The following is a 20,644-nucleotide window of genomic DNA, read 5'->3' as shown; positions in this document are numbered from 1 at the left end:
GTTAGTTCACTGCTAATCCTCATTCTGTATTACTTAATTCAGGAGATACATTACTACTATACTGAAGGTGCAGGTTTGCTAGCCTTGCTTGTGTTGGGGTCTCCCTTTTCCAGGTTACAGGCCCGAACCACGAACACATCACGATACAGGCATCAATCAAAATGTTGATTTATGGGGTCAGGCTTCTCTAGCATAGTGTTAATGGGGAACATTTTCCAAAACAGTCAAAACACAGTCCTCACCTTTAAGCTACAAGAGCCACAGACCGCTCTAGAAAGAGAAAGAAAACACACATCCATTTAGTGGTGGAATTCTTACAGCATTGGAAAATCAGTCACCTAAACTAGCTTGACTGTTGCAAAATGTTTGCTTGATGGGGTGCCTTGGATTTTGTTTTCTGCATTTCCTCTAATTTAAGTAATTTTTAAAACCCTGTCAAAAGATGTCACAATGAATCTCAACCTGATCTGCTCATTCTAGGTAAAAAACAGCAGTTTAAACTGAAATCTATTTGAGAAATGCTTGTTTTGTCTCTCTTTAAAACAATTAATGAACCTTACAATCAAGTCTATTCCAGCATTTTGTACATCTTCGATCAATTGTAAAATAAGGTATAGATTCCCGACATTATTTTGGGCTGTTTCTCACAGCTCTTCCATCGTTTGCCATAAGCTCTTTCTGAAGTGACATCTTGCTCTTTGTTTTGGTTAATTCATAAATGGAAACACTCAACAGGTTTTCAGATTGAGAGAGAATGCAATTTGGATTTGTCCATGCATTATCAGAGTATTGCTTATTCTTTGCAAATATCTACACATCAACTCTCCACACCATCGATATTGTCTTGAATTAAGCAGTGGATCATTAGACACCATCAGTGCATCTATAGGGATACTTGCAAGATGCCACACTTGTAGTGAGAGTATTATATTTGTCAAGTCACCTTTTACAGAATAGACAGGATGAAGGCCATGAAATCAAAGGGAACTTCACTTTACAGCAGCAGCAAACCTGTGGGGCAAAGATCAAAAGTCAATAGCCTTAAAACAATACCAACAATTGTGTTTTTAAAATAAGGAAATACTAAAAGATCTGGAAAGAGGGATCTATAAAAAGGTGACTTAGAAAAACAAGCAGCAATGGCAAACACAAAGGGCCAAAATGACCTCCTCCTGGCTATTGGAGGACATGTGCAATTAAGAGCTTGAAAGAGGAAACAGATTCTGTGCTGTAAATTTCTATGGTTTTATGGATAAATTACCTTTCCCTTTTTCAGGTTGTTGTGGAGATCTTTGTTTTGTGCAAACTTCTCCATTTCTGCTTTCACTAAGACTTTTCGAACATTGCTGACTTCCTCCACAGTCAATGTAAGACTCTCCACCGGGTGACTGAATTCATCCTGGGAAGAAAGATTAACCCACGCTCAAGTCTCCACTCCCCGGGGCAAGTTATCGCGTTTAAGCATTATGAACAGAAGATGAGTGACGATAATTGTACTAGAGTGACTCAATGCTCATGTTACCGTGAATCATTCAATCCCGTGTGTCCAATTTATATTCCTTAAAACCATTCATTAAAAACTTTATTTACATTACGCTTTTTAAAAAAAAATGATGTCTTTATTCCGAGTGGAATTTCCCAGCCCAGGAGACTGCCGTTCTATCTCCAATAGGTTTCCATTACTAGACATGTCTTAGGTGTGGAATTCAATGCAGGCACAGCCCGCTATTGCCATTGCTGGTTTCTGAGACGCTCACAAGCAAGTGGATATGAACAACAATTAGGGTTTTCTTCAGGTGGGGTAGCGTCTCGGAGCCATTAGTAACCGGCAGAAAATGGTGGAGTGAGAGTTGACATTGTAAGAGGCTGCCATTGTTTATTACAGATGGTTACATTATTCTGGGAGTTGCACGAAGTATCAAGCTTCAGAAATAATTGAATGTAAAGGAATCACTGTTGTTCAGCACATAACTACAGCTAATCAATGCCATCAGCGTCATGGGGCATTTTAAAACAGTGCAGGCACCATCTGGGTGTCATGTTCAGTCAAACCATTAACCACCATTAATTACCTAACTAACTAACCAAACAACCAAGCAGTACAAATACTGTGTCAGGTCCTGCCACCTTACCCTCACGAGCTGTTCTAACAGGAGCAGCATCGGTGAAGGTACCACAGAGGTCCACGGGAGGGGAGAGCAGTGTGTTCTACCATTGGAAAGTCAAAATCTAGTCCACACGATGCTTGGCCAGAAGTAGAAGAGGTTACTCACCATCCACTGGCGCCTGGAACAGGTGGACTCGTTGCCTGGAACATCCTGGGTAGAATGACGTTGGTCTCTTTGTAAAGAAGTCAAGTGAGTGCTTCTCCATGCACGAGAGCCAGCTGGTACTGCCTCCTTACTCGGTCCTACTGAAATTAACCATTAGTTACTGTGTGTACAACTTTGTGTAGGAGATGAGAGAAGTTTTCCAAAACATTACAGCTGGGAGCTCGTCATGTATTGCTGCGTGAAGATATTTACAACCCAAACAAAAGCCATGGGATTACTTTTGTGAACTTGGATTAACTCACATCATTCCTTGGAGCAGGTAAGTGTGGCAGCAGGACCCAGTAGTGAATACTCAGATGAGGAAATTAATAATAATAATAGTAATAATTCTTGCATTTCATATAGTGCCTTTCATGTCAGGAGGACGTCTCAAAGCGCTTCACGTGATATATGCCAAGTGTAGTGACTATGTATTTGTAGGCAAACAGGGATAGGGTGGGAAGCCCAATAATTTCTCAGAATCATTGTTTTAAACCAGATTAATGTTACGATTCAGCAATCTGAACTCTGACCATAAACTAACCAATTAAAGGCACGTTTGAAGAGAATGACCCTATTCAGAAAGGATCACCCAAATAACCTTCTACATGTAATACTATCTCACAAAGAGGTTTATTTCCAACACACTCAGTAGGATTTCTTAATTAATTACTGGAATGTTAAAATTGAAGAGATGTTCCATACTTTTGGGACCTTTAATCAGAAGCCCAGTGTTTCCATCACTTAATAATACCAAATACAAGGCTTATTATTATATTATTGTTATTTTATCATCATCATTAGCAGCAGCACTTGAGTTAGTGACCTGGGCCTTGAATAATCACCATTACACATAGAAAATACAGAAATATAAAAGCTTTAACAATATTCAACTTCCACCCAGTTAGTGTCCAATTTTCGTTTTTTTTTAGACATCCCAGTGAGACCCCAGTGCTTTTCTTTTGGAAATAATTCACAAGATGTTAAAAATTATTCCACCAAATGTCCAGTAGCTCATCCATTTGAACGTTTAGCAATCAACCAGAAAAGTCATGAATTTGAGATCCAAAGTGCCATCTGCCTTGGTTTAATATCTTCATTTATAAACTGAAAAGTATATGAAGGAGGGGGAAGAACCCCAGTGGAGCAAGCCAGCCATAAAGCAGCATTCATAGGAGTGTTACCATATTATATAATAATATAATGTTATCATATTCTAGGAGTGTTATCGGGTGCAAATCCTTGACTGTCTAGCGCCTTGAGATGTCCTTCCGCCATGAAAGACGCTATGCAAATGTAATTTGTTGCTGTGCACCCTGGATGTTATTACATCTGTTCTGATGGCATTTGAGAGATTATTGAGAAGCATCTTTTGAGATGAGAAGGGGGAAAAGGAGAGAACACTCACCTTTGTTTGAAGAGGCAGCTTCAGCGAGAGTGACTGTACTTCCTGAACAGAGTCTCAAGTCAGAGCCCTTTGTTGATAGATAAGCGGATTCCGACTGCGATAGGGCTAACTCGCTCTGTAACTGGGTCAGATCATGTTCTGAGAAGGAACGATCGCGCTTGAGTGGTATCGGAGAGCTTGTTACCCTTCTGATCTCGCCATTGGGTGACTCTTCCTCCTATTTAAAGAAACAAGTCCACAGTACTAAACCTGTTGAATTTCTAGCCCCTCCTCCAGTCCGTGCAGGAGTGGAGTAGTGCATTAAAACCCATTCACGTTACCTTCCTTCTGACAAAAAAAGCAACATGTACACTTTCTGGCCTTGTAGATTACAGTAGAATTTCCTCAACTGAGCTCCTGGAAGCAGGTAAACATCGTCATTCAAGGATCATGATCAATTCTTCTCTTCACATTAATGCATCAAAATTGTACCTCATGTGACTCTTTAAATTTACTTAAGAGTTAGGGTGAAATTGCCATTGAAATATTATTTACTGATAAGGCATCTCTTTGATTCTAGGTTAATTGACTAGTTTTGTGCAACTTAACTGTGTCAGGCCAAACTTGACTGGTTAAAGAAATAATAATGATTCTGAGGAATCATTAAATGATTTCTTTCATTCTAATGAAAGCTCCACATCTTAATAATCTTAATCCCTTTAAGAAAAAAACAATCATAATCTTAATCTCTGGACAAAGAAGAAAGCAAACATACCAATTATTACTATATTAATAAGGAGTGGAGTCCTGTAGCTCAGTGGTTAGAGCACTCGCTTTGCAAGTGAGAGACCTGAGTTCAATTCCAGGCAGAGGGCGAAACCTTGGGCAAGTTTCCTTACTCCACACAGAGCCTAATAATAATCCCTCCAAAACCAAAACAATAATAAATTAGTCATTTTCAATCTACGACTGTTTGTGGGACATTGCGGTGCGCAATTGGCTGCCGCGTTCGCCCACAAATACAGTCAATTCACTTTACAGTATATTCTGTGAAGCGCTTTGGGACGTCCTTCTGACGTGAAAAGCGCTATATCAAATGCAAGGATTATTATTATTATTACAATATGCCATAGGCTATTATAAGCCTTACATCCCTACCTTCAATAGACACGCAACCCCATCATGCCATCTGATCAGTATTTCATTTTGAAGTCGGTTTTCTTTTAAGAACCACAGAAAGTGGGCTTCAAAGCTAATACTAAATTCAACCATTTATCAAACTCCACACACTAATTAATAAAGGAAATCCGGATGCCAGTAGAACTATACTCCACAGATCTCAACGTTAACCTGACTCTTATTAAGATTGCAGTCTGCGAGTGTGTATTTCTGCAAATGCAGGTGGAAACAGTCATTACATCGTAGCAGTGTCCGCACATTTTTAGCAAAGTACGTTTGTCAATACCTTCGCTTTCCTGCAACATATCCTGCAGTCTTATAAGTAAATTATAGACTTCAGCTTGCTCCAAGAGTCCATCACTCTTCATATTCATTTTAAACAGTCCTGAAGCACACACAGAGAAAGTTGGTTTGACTCCTACCTCAGAAATGCTCATTTCTTCCATCTCAGCCAGGGTTGGAGCTTTCAGTAATACTCTGGGTCGAGGACGCAGTGAGCTTCCCGTGGGCTCAGGAGTTGAGAGGTCTATGCACGAAGTGGACTTTAGTTGATCAGTGCAGGCATGCACAAGGCATGGCAATGATCCAAATGTTACCTCTGAAAAGACAATGAATTGGTAACATGAAGGTAATCAAAGGTTAGCCAGATCAAGTTAGCAGAAGAGGCAAAGTACACTGACTCTGTGCACTCTGGAGGAGTGAATATTAGAGAAGTCACACACAGTGGAGTCCCACTATAAGAGGTCTCATATAAAGCTGGTTCGCTTATAAGGCAGGTGCACATATCCAGTCGGCTTTCCACCCTAAACCCTGGTTGACGTCAACGTCAGTGGTGACCCAATGACCCAGAAGCTGGACAGCTTTCTGTGTGCTGACAGTGCGGTGACCAGCAGCCACTCTGGGCCACGCTCTGTGGCAGGGTAAGGTTGGAATTTTACAGACCCCCAACTACTGGCTGGTGACAGGGCTCTACTGTATAAAGCCCAATGTTTGATAAAAGTTGCTTATGTTTAGGATAAAATAATTTCAAATCTGCATATTGAAAAGAACCTCAGAGTGTGAGAATTACAGTTACATCAGAAACTTGTAAATACAGTGTAATATTTTTCTTGAAGGGGCTGTACGTGGAGTATTTTGTGATTCACGATCTAAGTATACACTTTCCTAGTGTTGTTCTTAGCTTTTGTCGTGTTTCCATTATACATTATTGGACAGTTTACTGATTAACCTCCCTCCTCTGTTCTGCGGGGGCTGTGTTGGGTTGTGCTCTGGGCTCACACAGGGCACCTCACCTTGCAACTTGTTTCTGCCCAATTTCGCCACTGGCCGAAGTTTTCTCTCAGATTTGATCTCTTCCAGAATCCTCTCATGCAAACAGGGAGGTTTCTGAGGTTTGGGGCGTAGATTTCTTTCCGAGACCTGAGAGGAATGAATCAAACCCTTTATTTAGCCTGTGGGGAGCACTGATTAAAAGGAATTTATAATACTTCTAATGATAGTGCTATAATATCAAACAGTAACAGGTTAACAGTTTCAACCAGGAGTTGCCTACTGGTCCATTCAGCCTCCCCACCCAAAATTCCAAATGATTCCTTCCATCCCCTCATCCAATAACCCAAATTGCCTTTCCTTTCTAGGAATTTTCCTAAAACATCTCTCTTGAAATCTTATATTTATATTATCAAAACCGTCCTTTGATTAAGTGCAATTAGTTTTCAAATTTACAACTACTTTTCCCACACAGTGGATTAAAATAATCATTGGTTTGCTTGCATGTGGAGAATCCAGTCAAGAAGCCATCCAAGAGCGAGTAATTCCTTAATTAATGTCATTAAATTTCTTTGCCATCCCTGCTCAACTTTCCTGGTTGGTGTTTTGCATTACATTAATTGACATGTGCTGCACTCCCATGCAGTGGTGCTCCAGGCACACATTACAATGTCACGTGGATATGTCAAGGGGTGTTGTGGCACTTTCCTGCACGTATACAGTGGTACTCTGATTTCTGGAGCAAGTAGTTCCTGTACTAGCACAAGGTGTAGGATGCACACGCATGACTAGCTATTGGCTGAATGAGAATGCTGTGAATGGCTCTAGCCATTACAGTGTAGTAAAGAGAGTACAGTATGCCTTCAGCACTGAATCTTTCAGTTGCTCTATTTTATAATTCCTTTGCCAAACATGCTTGAAAGAAATGTAAATTTAGCACTATATTATTATAATATACACATTACAACTATCATTGCTACTCTGTGGTCAATCAACTTCAGTATGGTTGAATAAATAATATTCTCTCTCTCTCTCTTCACCACCCCCAATACACACACAAACGCACACACAGAGCATGCTTTTCCATTATTAAAGGCTGCTTGGAAGGGAATCTTTCTGCTGAGGTAATAGGATTAAATTCAGTGGCCAACTGCACTTGACAACAGAAGACACTTCTGACAAGATGCCCACACTATTTGAACTGATAATTGCAAGCAATATCCCACTCCAGAGGTTCCTTTCAAACTGGACTAAGAATACGTCAACAACATAAAGTATATCTTCAGAAAACCAGCCACACATCACATTGCAGGCCTAGGATTTAATTCTTTAAATGCTGATGAACCTAATAACAAATTGAATAAAGTGTGATAGAAAAGGGTGATGAAGCACTATATTTTGCCCCCAATTATCTTTAGCATGTCTTATTTAAATATTGTACAGTACTTGCCAGTTAAAGATCAATATTGCACCAAACTATTTTTATTTATGTTATTGATAATTGATACGGATTGATCTGCAAAATATTTATATGACTATAAGTGTCCAGCTGTCTAACTGGACATCTCTGATTTCCATGGACATCAATCATCCAATGGAAATTCGAACCTGTTAAGACCCAACAAAGGCCAGAGGAGAGATGAGGGCAATTGAGAAACACAAAAACAATCTTACAAAAAGCTTCTGCAAAGTAATTGTCTTTAAAACAAGTCTGAAAAATAAGTGGCATCACATGCATGGTGAGCAGGGTCACTGAATGTTGGACAAAGTGAGGAGGTGCCTCCATATAGTGCGTGTGCGTGAATACATTATTGTCAAATAAATAGCTGATGAGTTTTCGCTGTCCAATAGCTAGATCGAAGGATCCTCAATGAACCTGACTGTTAACACCCCAAACCTAAGTGTCAAATACACATAGTTTCTTCAAACAAATAATTAATTCAAGTGGTTACACATTCAGATTGGCTCTCTTGTCAAATTACTGAATTACAGACCAGGATTTAATTGTTAACAGTCAGCACATTTTGGGGTGGGAGGTGGGGGGAAGTGGGTTTAACTACTGTAAACATTTTCCTTTCTTGGCATGTTAGTCCATAGTCCGTGCCAACGCTTAATGCGACCCTCCGCTGAGAGTGTTGTCAATTTATTTACATGCGCGTGTATTCTGTGTGTGCATCTGGTGATGTTCTTTCTAAAAAACATAATCTAATGCTTCTCAATCCTTTACATTGGTTTCCAGATATCCAGACACAGAGAATCAAATTCTAAGTACATGCTTGATAAGGGTGCAGTCTAATAATCCGATACATTTCCTCCATGTAGGTCAGATATTGTAGGCGTAATTTTTACAAACACAGCAACGCAGCAAACAGGGAAAGTACATGGAAGTTATTGCATTAGTTCAGATTAGATTCTGGAAAGAATAAGGCTAATATTTAGTTAAGGTTCAGCCTGGGATGAATTACCCAATCATTAAAAAGTAGCTCTTACCAAACCCATGTTGTCATTAGAAATCCTAGCCAAGTAGCTGGTAATAACACAGGAAGCAGAGAAAAACAGAGGTGGAGAGCAGGTGGAAAACTGAAAGAAATTTAGGGGAGACACGAGCCCTTTCCAAAAGAACAACAGGGAGAATAAGAACAGAAAGGGAACTAGGAAAAGAACAATGTGTGGGAGGAAGGGAGGAAGAGAGAGAGAGAGAGAATTAAGTTAAAACATCTGTTTGAAGTAGAAAAGTTTGTATCAGGTTAACGTTTACCGGTTTTAAAGGAGGCCGTGATCTTATAAAATCAAGAATGAGTTCATGAGCATCTTTCTTGACGCGAGGTGGGAGGTCCCCATTTACCTGCAAAATAGAAATACAATTTCAGCTTGTGTCATCAGAGCAAGAGAGTTAGCAATGAGGCACAAATAAAACTACTGAAGCGAACCAAGTCAATAACATTGGCTGCTTTTCAGCAATCCCACAGTGTCTCCACTTAGCTTAATAAAAAGTATTCATTCTGTTCAGAACCATACTGACAATAAAAACCATACCTTATCGTCAGTCATGACCTTCAGAAGCAGAAGGTAGAGAAGAGAAAGTATTTTTTTTTCACCATCAATCATTAAAAAAAAGTCCTTTCTGGGTTCACATCAAATAAAAAGAAAATAACCAGGTTTTGCTTATTAACTATTTTTTTAAAAAGCAAAATTGATTTGGGAACTGAATATAAACACTGTCCAAGAACACATTAAATGCACAAGACCTGGTATTGTGAAAACGTTTACTTGTCTATGTAATAATGTCTATGTAATAAGCAAGTTTCCTTCCTCCACACGCCTAATAATAATCCCTCCAAAACAATAATAAATTGGTCATTTTCAATCCACGACTGTTTGTGGGACGCTGCTGCGAGCAATTGGCTGCCGCGTTTCGTCCACAAATATACGGTCAATTCACTTTACAGTCTATTCTGTGAAGCGCTTTGAGACGTCTAGAAGACGTGAAAAGCACTATATCAAATGCAAGGATTATTATTATTATTATACTCAGCAGAAAAGAAGAAATCAATCCAGGGCTGAGTGAAACATTCTATATTTATATTCCATGACCAGAGTAGAATGACAAGTCAGGAGCTGATCCCATTGAGCTGCACTTCACCACTGAGTACAGAATCAGAATAATCTTCCCCAAATAAAATATTGATAAAAGCGGATTAGTAGCTGTCAGAATCTGTACCCTCTCCACGATGCCATTGCAGAGAGTACACGGGCCTCAACAAATAATGCCAACCCAAATTAGCTGATCTTCAATGTTCAATTGTTCTTAAACCCCCGCAGGTATAGACGCTGACTGCTTGAAAGACAACTTGGATTATCCTGGGTCACTTGCTCAGGAAACGGAGGCAAAACACTATTCAGCTCCTTTCACAGTCAACTGTGAGAAACACTTTGAGACATCCTCTCGATGTGAAAGGCTCTCTACAATTTCACCCAGAAGAAATACAGTCACTCCACTTTACAGTTTATCCCGTGAAGAGCTTTGAAATGTCTCAATGACAGGATAAGGAGCTATATTAAATGCAAGGATTATTATTATTAAATGTAAAATAGCATTGTCATGTGACAAAAATCAAAGGACAGATTAAGGAACCTCACAAAAATATCCAACACATATTACATTTAGTAGGACTTCTGCAAGCAGATTATTAGTAAAATTTGAAACATACATGGAATATCAAAACTATAAATAAAAGCTTCATCAATGAATGACACAGTTGGTAAAGCCATAAAGTATAAAACTGAGCCGTAAAGATCGGTTTCAATATGATCTGTGCGGAGTTAGATAAATTTTGTGAGGGTGACTCAGAGGCATTCTTGTGTCCGTAGTTAGAGGGGAAATCAAAATCCATCAGGGTTCCTGTTCTTGTTCACTACCCAGTTACCTTGGTTTGAAATTGTAAGAATCAGGGTGGCTGCAATGCTTGACTAGACCACTGACATGTATTCATTATCTTGGCTCATACATAAAGAACAGCCACTGCAGCGAGGCTCGTATACAGCAACATGACTGAGGGGAGGGAAGTGATGTTGACGGGTGACCTGATGCCCCACAAGTCAGCATTTTGTTGGGAGGTCGTCACAAAGCACTCCACAAGATTTACAATAATAATAATAATCCTTATGTATGATATAGCACGTTATCACCTCAAGACATCTCAAGGCGCTTCATAGGATATACTGTAAAATGGATTGACTGTGTGTGGGTAAAATAGTTGCAGTAAAGTGTTGTGACTATATTTTATAAGCGAGTGCGTCAACTTTCTGCTGGAAAAGGTTTAAAACAAAAGAAACAAAGATGGACTGGTTGCTCTTACCATCACCTTGCGGAGTTTATATTTGCGAGTTCGAATGTCCTGCATCAGCATCTCAAACGGCGTCAGTTGGAATTCGGTTGGCAGAGGGTTGTATTGTTTTTCCTGAACGTTTTTTAGTTTGACACCGTAACGCAGTTCCCTCATCAACTGCACCCAGAGCCGGGCCTGCAGGGCAACAACAACAAATTACACTTGTACAGAACCCTTCATGTCGGAAAGACCTCCCAGGGCAATCAGGGATTTTTGGACCCAAGCTGAGAGTTGGGGTCAGGAGGGATGGAGGGCAGGTGGGGGTGGCCGAAGGCAGGGGCGAAGGGGAAGGTCTTTAGACGGGACTTGAAGGAGGCAAGAGAGGGGGTGAGGCGGAGGGATTGCGGGATAGAGTTCCAGCGTGTCGGGGCAGAGTTGCTGAATGCCCGACCGACAATGGGCAAGGATAAGGGAAGTGCAGAGGAAACAGCTCTCAAACAACCTTTTGAAGAGCTTCACCCACCCAATCAGTATGGTTCAGGTTATTGAGCTCCACCGTTGCTGTGTGTTCTGACTGGGGCTCTCCAGCCTGCATCTTCTTCAGCATCTGGAACACAAAGTATATGAACACAAAGTATATGAATATCAGAGTGACCATCATCACAGCTTCTATACTGTTAGTAGACACAACAAACTAGCGTTGAAAAAAAAAGTACATGCAGAAATCGCTAATAAATCGCTAATAAATTATAAATCAGGTGGAGTCCTGTAGCTCAGTGGTTAGAGCACTCACTTTGCAAGCGAGAGACCTGAGCTCAATTCCAGGCAGGGCGAAACCTTGGGCAAGTTTCCTTACTCCACACGCCTAATAATAATCCCTCCAAAAACCAAAACTATAATAAAAATTGGTCATTTTCAATCTACGACTGTTTGTGGGACATTGCTGTGCGCAATTGGCTGCCGCGTTCGCCCACAAATATACAGTCAATTCATTTTACAGTGTGTTCTGTGAAGCGCTTTGGGACGTCCTCCCGATGTGAAAAGCGCTATACCAAATGCAAGGATTATTATTATTATTATATTNAAAAAACTGGCGGATTTCAAAACATCTCAGATTGTGGATTCCCAACAGCAACAATTTCCCTCTACTCCCAGATCTAGGCCCCAACTTCAACTCGAGTGATATCAATCTCCTTTGTAACAAACCCAGCTTTTATTTTTAGTGCAGACAGTTAGCCAATGTTGAACTTTTGCATTATTTCTGAATTCTGACACCTGACTGATTTACTAGAGTGGAGGAGCTAATTGAAAAACACGAATTTAACTTCATGAACTCATTCCAAATAAAAGCTGGAAGACTCCCATATAATTTGCTCTACCTACCAGGGGAATAGATTTTAAATTGTCTAATTTATAATCCAGATTTGATTATCATTTTATTAAAAGATGCTGATAAGAATTTTAGCTTGATAACAATCAAGCTTTAAGGGCTTCAGGTTCTTATTATACTGATGTGATTTGGAACAAATCACTGCAGGACATTTGGAGTGGATTTGGAGTATATCATGAATAAATCAAAACAATTCTTGGGATTTCACACAGAATTAATATTAATTCATAAATAAAAAAAGCCTCTTTACAGTTTTAATCAAACTTTGTACTTAATGGCAAGAAAGGTACAATATCTAAGGATTGTACATGCTCCAATGTAGTGATAAGCTGGTAGGATAGCGTCTTGGACAAAGAGAAGAAAAAAATGAGTTATTTTAAGGACTCCATTGGATTACTGCACCAAATACTGAAGGAGGGAAACAAAATGAGACATTAATAAAAATGCTACTAATACTAATGCCATTAACTAACATGATCTGATCTGAGATGGATGTGTATTATAATATTCCAACAGCTGCTGCCAAAACATACAGAATGTAGCTCTTGAAATCAAGAGGTTGATCTCTCATAGAACAAGGTGGATAATTCCTGGCCAGCAGGAATGACATTGGCAGGACCCCAAGTTAACATGGTGTACCTTCCTCAATAATGTTATTCAGTACAGTAACAATGGGTGAAGATATTCCAATTGCTGGTTTAATGCCTGCAGTTCCCACCAGCAGGTTCAAGTTACAAGTGATTTAAATGTCCCTGCAACATTCAGCTTGGAGCCTTACAAATGTTCTTCTACAGAATACACTCACTACACTTTACTGTAAAATCCTATTGAGTCTGCACTTGATTTATTTACTCTGGGAGGTAAAAGCATGGAGAAAGAGGGAAATCAAAATCTTTTATAAAGAAATGGGCTCCTCCTGTTCATCAATTTTTCTGCTTTGTTCTCTTACTTCCCAAATTAAATCCCGCCACAGGTCACCTTTTGAGGTTTACATTTATGTGCTCAGACATAAGAGGTAGCATTAGCCAATAGAACACTTCCTTATTTTGAGTTTTCAGTACTGTAAAACATCCAGCACTCCAGGTCAGATATGACAAGATCACAGCCTATGAAATATTCCTTGCTATTATTCATCTGCTTTCCTCTGTTTATATTGTGGGAAGAGCTGGAAACTCAATGTGCAAATGATCCAAGCTGTTGTTTACTGAGGGCAATTATCCTATCACTAGGTTTATTGATAAGCAATCTATTGTTCCTAACCACGACACTTAAATCCAGGTGTACATTATATTACCTGCACTGTAACCTTTATATTATAGAGGAATAAAACACATTGCACTGCAATCCACAGAATCACCATCCAGTAAACATTACACTTTGGTATTTTTTGATCTGGTTCTGTTAGTCAAGGCTTGGTGTGGCCAGAGGGAAAATACTGTAATACAAGTTAGCAAATGTTTGGAAAAATGTCAGTAACTTGTGCTGCTAAGTGCCTGAATGGAGAATTTTACCAAGAAATCTTATGGACAAAAACAAAAACACTGCACTAAAGATCTTTTCTCCAATCCCGTGCCGGCTGTATCCAGGGACATGAGTTGGAACACAATTTTTAAAAACAAAAACAAATTTGCCCCTTTACTGCTTGCCTCCTCTTCTGGGCTGTTAATTCATGGATTTCCAAAGCCGGGGCTGAAACAACGATATTTCTTCATTCGGCCTCAGCTGCTATCTGCGCTGTCATACGTTCTTACTCTGAAACTTTTCCTTAAAACCACTCTCCATCTGGACACAAGCTCTCTTGAAAAGCTGTGCTCATGATGCCAGTGATTCAGGAGATGGATTTGATTGTTTTGGAAGCACAGAACAAAATCACCCACAAAACTCTCTTTGGATCAGTTGGCATTACAACTTCCATAATTGTCAGTAAGATTATTTGGAATGATCTTCCACGTTCCTCGGTAACATCCAGACTCAGCTGTCCTGACCATTGTAATTAAATGCTTCCATGTTTCACCGTCAACTAAATCTACAAAATGTCTTGGACAGCCAAACAACCTGGGCTCCTCCGGCTACGAACTGTGCACACACAATCTTCCGCAGGCAAACATTCAGCACAATGGCCAAAGCTGTAGATTTCAATATAGTTCACATCATGTTCTTATGTAGTTTAGGACATGACATGAGGTAGCGACTGCCAGGATGGTAAAAGACGAACTGGATAGGCCTTGGTCTTTTTTGATCTAGCCATTCTTAGGCTCTCAATGTTTTGGTTGAGGCCATGTGACACAAGCTTATGTACGTCCACAAGTCAAGATACAAAGAAGAAAATCCTGAATAAAGCAAGACTCTCTCTCTTGCTCTCTCTTTCTCACATAGGCTCTGAGAACTGATGCAGTTGCAGTCTCGATGGGCCGAATGGCTTCCTTCTGCGCTGTAAATTTTTCTGATTCTATGAGGCTGGTGGGGGTTTGTTGCAGTATCATAGCAAAATGGCCTATGGGCACCAAGGAAGAATCTGACGGGCAGGTCTCAAATTTGCAAAACTAGAAGTAACGAACAGAATAGAATCTAATCTCTCTCCTCCTCTCCTAGCCTCTCACCTTCGTCGCTACGAAACTGCAGCCCAACAGTTGAGTCAGAGACAGCTAGAAGGAGGAGTCCGAGTGTGGGACACACTCAATACTTGGCTTCTCTCGCTGTGGGTCTAAACGGGAGCAGAGAGAAAGAAAAGTGTAAAAATGACAAAAACAGAAAGACCGCACGTTTGCCAACATCCACGTGCAGTTTTGCTTTTCAAAAATGTTTTTTTTACACTTTTTTTCCTTGCTCCTCTTTAGAACCTTTCAAAAAAAAGAGCCAAGTAAAGGGTAAGGTCTCGCCAAAACACCTGATCAATTCAGGCAGCAAAAAAATGAGAGTTTTCCTTATCCTGACTTATATAAAAACAAATTAAAAATTTAGCAGTAAGTGGCAGACAAAACAACCATTTCCTTGGTTATTTGAGCTCTTCTTTGGCTTGATCATCTGAGGTGGGATTCTGACAGTGGTCTCTTTAAAGGGTCCAACACCCCGAACAAACAGCAAGGCAGGATATAGTAAAGAACAGAGTGGGACATTGCATAGATCTCAATCAATCAATCAATCAATCAACCAATCAATACAGAACTAGAAATTTGTAATACAATATTCTTCAAAACGTATTACTTGCGCAAACACTTAAAGATTTCACTGACTAAACCTTGTGCAACTAACACTGCAGATGTAGAGTCAAAGTCTTATATCCTCCGCAGGTTCAAATAGCAATAAAACTAAGGAGCCATGCGAAAACAACATTCTGTTTGCTTTTAGTTACACTGACAATCCCCAGAAGAGCCCTGCAATAAGTTACCCTACACTTACTAACCAAACAATATTTAAAGAAAGCGAGTGGAACTCCTAAGCACCGGATCCTTGACCACTTCCAGTTTCTTGGAAAGTGAAATCACAGTCTGTTTGCGTTCACCCTGAAAGCACATTTATTCAGTGAATCTCCACCAATTTATAGTGGGCCTGGGAGTACAGTATAGTACAAATCATTCCAGTGGCTTCTCATAGTGAAACAGTGAGAAGATCTTTGTCAACATTAATGCTGCTCTTACAATGGGCAATGGGAGAAAAGAGAGGCAATTCTTTAGTTTTGATTAGGAGCAACGCAATGTCACATTCTGTTCTTTACTGTATCCTGCCTTGCCTCAAATAGTTCAGACAGCATCACATCCTCACTGCAGGCTGTCTGTACAGGATGGATCCATTGTGTTACCACAACACTTCTACCACAACAATAGACCATGTTTCGCCCACAAAATACACAGCATCTCCACTTTATAATATATTCTGTTATGCACTTTGGGACAGGGAAGGGGGAGGTGGGGGCGGGGGAGAAGATGTCACAAACAGAGCAGGAAAAGGTTTCAGCGCCTTGGGATGTCCTCCCGACACGAAAGAGACTATACAAATGTAATTTCTTGTTGTTGTTGAACGGTGGGAGGTAATTAATAACACCAGTTGAATAGTAGCTGTAGCGTTATTTAAGGTAGGAGTGTGCTGGCAGCACTAATGAGTTGTGAAAACCTTATGCATTTTGGTTTATGCTGTTCTGTTATTGATTCGCTTTCTGTACTTGGGCGGCCCATGACTGTATCCAACATCAAAAACACAATCTATATTTGGAAAGAAGCAGTGAGATCCCCTGAGAAGACAGTGACAGGCTCTGCAGTGTGCTGAAAATGGGACTTAACCAAAATTGGTCCTACCTCAAATACAGTGTACAGCAGCATCTATTGCCAAACTGACTCAATGAAACCATCTCCCCTGGCCCCCTTCGCAAAAAAATACATCTTTTCGCTCGTGCTAAGTCGAAAAGATTCAAATTGGATGGATTTAATTTTTGAACATTGAGTTGGTCAACAACGAAAGCAATGAGCTTACGTTTATGTTTAATTACTCGTGATTAGGTTAGTCACTCTGTGTGCTACTGGAGAACAACAGCATTAAACGTCATGCCTGAATCTGTTCACTGTAATTACGACTATAGTTAAACCTGGAGAAATGGGCCATAGTTTCATCATCCTGATAAATCTTCTCACAAACACTTGCTGTGGCATTTATATAGGGCAGCTACTCCTTTTGGAAGTGCAATCCAGATATTCTGGTTTGATTTGTTTAGTTTCTCCTTTGATCGATACTGTATTTTGTATTTCAGGAGGGATTTTTTAGGCATTAGGGCATCATATGGCATTTTCATTTCTGGCTAAGTGTACACAAATTCTTGAATAGCAAATATGAGGCGTGGTGATTATCTGTTCAAATGATCTGCACAGTCCCAATTCTTTTACTCCAACAATATTTGACATTTTCAGTTAAGTGCTGAGAAACACATCAGGCACGTTCACTCCCTTAAACACTTCCAACTTGATGCAATTGTGTGCTCAAGCAGACATCACTCAAGAGATCAAGGCTGTAGCTGACGGAACACCCTGTAATGCAGTGGGTAGAGGCTAAACAGCTACACATTAAGAAATGGCAAAACAGACACAGACATCTCACACACAGACAATGCAGATTTCCTCATTCCAACCGAGCTGGCAGGGTGTGGATTCCAAGTACTTGGGAGAGAAAAGGGAGAAAGGGTGGACTAGCTATGTGTACGAGTAAGATTAGAGAAAACAGGCTACAGACAGACACTATAGCTCTGTAACAGCATCCCATCATCAGCTGAAGGTCCTCTTCACAGTGAGCTATGAGTCATCAGCATATAAACGTTCTTGTACCATTTGTTTTGAGACTTTAGTCATGCTCCACTATTGATCGACCGAACCCATAATGAGTGGCTGTGCCATTCCCTCTTCCGGGACATATACTTTAGTTCAAGGAACGCACATGTGGCTGAGGCCAGAATCAGATCCCCCTATTCCTCGGCAATGTGCCTCATAGTTCTAATATTCTGTTCTCCTCCGCCAATCCTGATTATTTTTAAATCTAGACTTAAATACTTAGTCGAGAGCTGTCAAAACAATCACCTCTGTTTGTTCTGCATGACTTGCAATGAGATCAGATTCCAAACCAATTTGTATCAACACATCAAAGTTTACCTTTGATTATGTCTTCGCCGACAGACGCTTTGCAGCCAATTCCGTGAAGCGATTTGAGACATCCTCCCGACAAATAATTTCAAACTAAAGCAACTGTTGTTTCTGTAAAGACCCTCCAGATCTTATCTTACGTGAAAGGCATACGATCTACACGCAGGAAATGTATTCCTTCACCAAATATATTCAGGAGGAAATCTAGCGGATTCTTCATTTGCCTGTGGACAGCTTGTGTTTGTGACGTAACTTACTGTGAAAAGATGACGGAATCTTCATCGGTCTGGATTCCAAGCGCTGTAAAACCCCACCATAATGTGGGACCTCATCCACAGTACATTGTAAAGAGTACGGCCCATGTTACTGTCTTTACCAGGCCATGGGTCTCCAGGCTAGAGTGGATCCCAAATTTTCCGCAAATCACTTGTTACTGATTTTATCACTTGCGTGGAATTTTTTGTGATCTTAAATCAAATATGTACAGTATTTCCCATCAGCAAGGCTCTGCGGGATAGTGCGTACACACTTACGAAATAGTGGGAGATATTAGGAAGCAAGTAATTTACAAGGAAAGAATTCTGTTCCTGGCAGCCCTCCCCGGTGCCCAGTCACCACGCGTAATCCTACACAGAAGTGTCGTCGTTGTTACAATCACCTCATCCGTTGATGCCAGTAAACAACAACAACAACAACAAAATTACCAACGTCTTCATCATGAAATGCATTCTGCAAAGAGTTTAAAACCTAATCACAGAACACAAACAACTATGATGTATTCCAAACCACGAGCAGAAACTTTCACAAAACCACTGCTGCAGAGTCTGTGAATCACAGGTCCACTGTACTTGTGAAAGAACACTGGGAACACACCATCAAAGGGCTGACTTTCTTAGTTCACAACACTCAAGGGAAGAACGACCATCTCATTTCAATTCTCCTGGCTTTAGTGTTGGAATGTGGTTTGAACAGTGCAATGTTTCCTAAACCAGTACGGTTCTAAACCAACTTCTAAAATGATCACTTCTCTCCTTCCCTGATGCAAAGTTTCATCTTACCTCTTTAGCATCTTTAATTTTCACCAGGAATGTCTTCAGCTCTAACGTTTCCACAAACAGTGCCCGGCAGACTGCTTGATAATGTGCATTGGCCTCATTAGGGTCCACTAAATGTGCAGCACACGCTCGCATTACTTGTTCAAAAGTCCTCACTGAGCGTGGTGCATTATCGCTCTCCTCCTCCTCCTCCTGCCCACTGTAGCCCTCATCAGATGTCCCATTGCTGCCTTCCGAGTCACAGTTTGCCATCTGATCGATAAGCTGCTCCAACTGCCGACTCAGTTCTCTCTCCTCATTCTCCTCCAGACCCCAATCCAGTGCCCGGTAGATAGCGAATCCCAGAGACTGCACCATCTAGAAGAGATGGAAAACACCCACAGTATTAGTGAAATCAATACAAAGTTCCCATTTTTATTTCAAAAAGAAAAATCACAAAACAATCAATAAATTGGCTTATTCCTGAGTGTCTCGACCACCTCCCCGCCCCCACCATAATTGGTTTGATTGACTAAAATACACACCCAACTGTCCTCTCGCTTGATACGCAAAGACTGAATCAGGTTTTTACATAAAGTTACAGAAAGAATCTTGCTCACACACGGGGAGGGATTTACACCAGTAATAATGATAATAATAATCTTTGCATTTGATATAGCGCCTTATCACGTCATCGAGACATCTTAAAGTGCTTCACAGAATACATTGTAAAGTGGAATTGACTGCGTATTTTGTGGGCGAAACGCAATTGTGCACAGGCATTATATGCTGGATTCAGCTGGGACAGACTACTAATTAACAATAGTTTATGTTGCTCCTATCTAAGCACAATGTGAAATATAGGACCAGTCTGAAAGAAGGCTGTGTACAGTGGCTGTCCACATTCAGAGCAGCGTCAGCACAAAATAATGAGGCGGTTGCAGTGTTGCTAAGGCTCAGTAGCCGTACACAACAGTGTGCAGAAAGGCCCTACATACAGATTAACATATTTTCCTTGACTCTACACAGATTGAGAGTGTGGGTGTTCCAAGATTGCCAGGTTGTCTCAACTAAGATGTGCTTACTTCATTAAATAAAATAATGGCATGATATAAGTTAATTAAAAAAGACACACCGGTGGAACTGAACCAAAAGAACATCAGAACAGGATACAATTGGCTTGTTTAAGTCTTAATATCATCTTTATTTATGGAGGATGTTGTTTTCAGGTCATGTTAACTTTAAACAGTACAGCAGCCAGAATCTAACCTGCACACGTAAACCTTTTACGGGAATGCAAAAGGTTTAAAGACCCGCATAATATAACAGGCTGTTGTTCCCTTCTGAATGAGAGCCCTATAAACTGAGCACAACAAATCTCACTCCAAGCATGTCACAGATCAATATAACCGTTTCATTATTAAATATGTGCAAATTACTGATGAGGTCTCTTTGAAATACTCACATCATTACTTCAACATGGACCTGAGTCAGACATAGAGGTAATGGCTTACTGTCTCTAACCTACTTTACACCTTCAATCTTGATCATTAATTGAATTCAATTAATGAAGTGCTCAGCTGGGAACAGGCTACCAACTTTCAATGGGACCAAGCAGGAAAT

The 20,644-nt window shown here is 40.3% G+C and overlaps 1 protein-coding gene across 1 annotated transcript in view; it reads right to left on the bottom strand.

Annotated features, from left to right (window-relative positions):
* The window catches only part of spire2 (spire-type actin nucleation factor 2), a 36,816-nt gene that overhangs the window by 3,840 nt on the left and 12,332 nt on the right, over positions 1-20,644 (bottom strand). Inside the window, exons 3-13 of the mRNA XM_007889348.2 lie at positions 19,046-19,399; positions 11,500-11,583; positions 11,007-11,171; positions 8,906-8,992; positions 6,171-6,297; positions 5,301-5,476; positions 3,721-3,937; positions 2,274-2,413; positions 1,262-1,399; positions 944-1,011; positions 243-270 (exon numbers count right to left, since the gene is read on the bottom strand). Of these exons, the coding sequence (XP_007887539.1) occupies positions 243-270; positions 944-1,011; positions 1,262-1,399; positions 2,274-2,413; positions 3,721-3,937; positions 5,301-5,476; positions 6,171-6,297; positions 8,906-8,992; positions 11,007-11,171; positions 11,500-11,583; positions 19,046-19,399 (1,584 nt within the window). The remainder of the gene's footprint in view (positions 1-242; positions 271-943; positions 1,012-1,261; positions 1,400-2,273; positions 2,414-3,720; positions 3,938-5,300; positions 5,477-6,170; positions 6,298-8,905; positions 8,993-11,006; positions 11,172-11,499; positions 11,584-19,045; positions 19,400-20,644) is intronic.

Source organism: Callorhinchus milii, unplaced genomic scaffold, assembly GCF_018977255.1.
Source record: "Callorhinchus milii isolate IMCB2004 unplaced genomic scaffold, IMCB_Cmil_1.0 Scaffold14, whole genome shotgun sequence".
Lineage (NCBI taxonomy): Eukaryota > Metazoa > Chordata > Chondrichthyes > Chimaeriformes > Callorhinchidae > Callorhinchus > Callorhinchus milii.
Note: the sequence above shows the minus strand (reverse complement) of the source record. Positions and strands in the feature narration are given on the sequence as shown.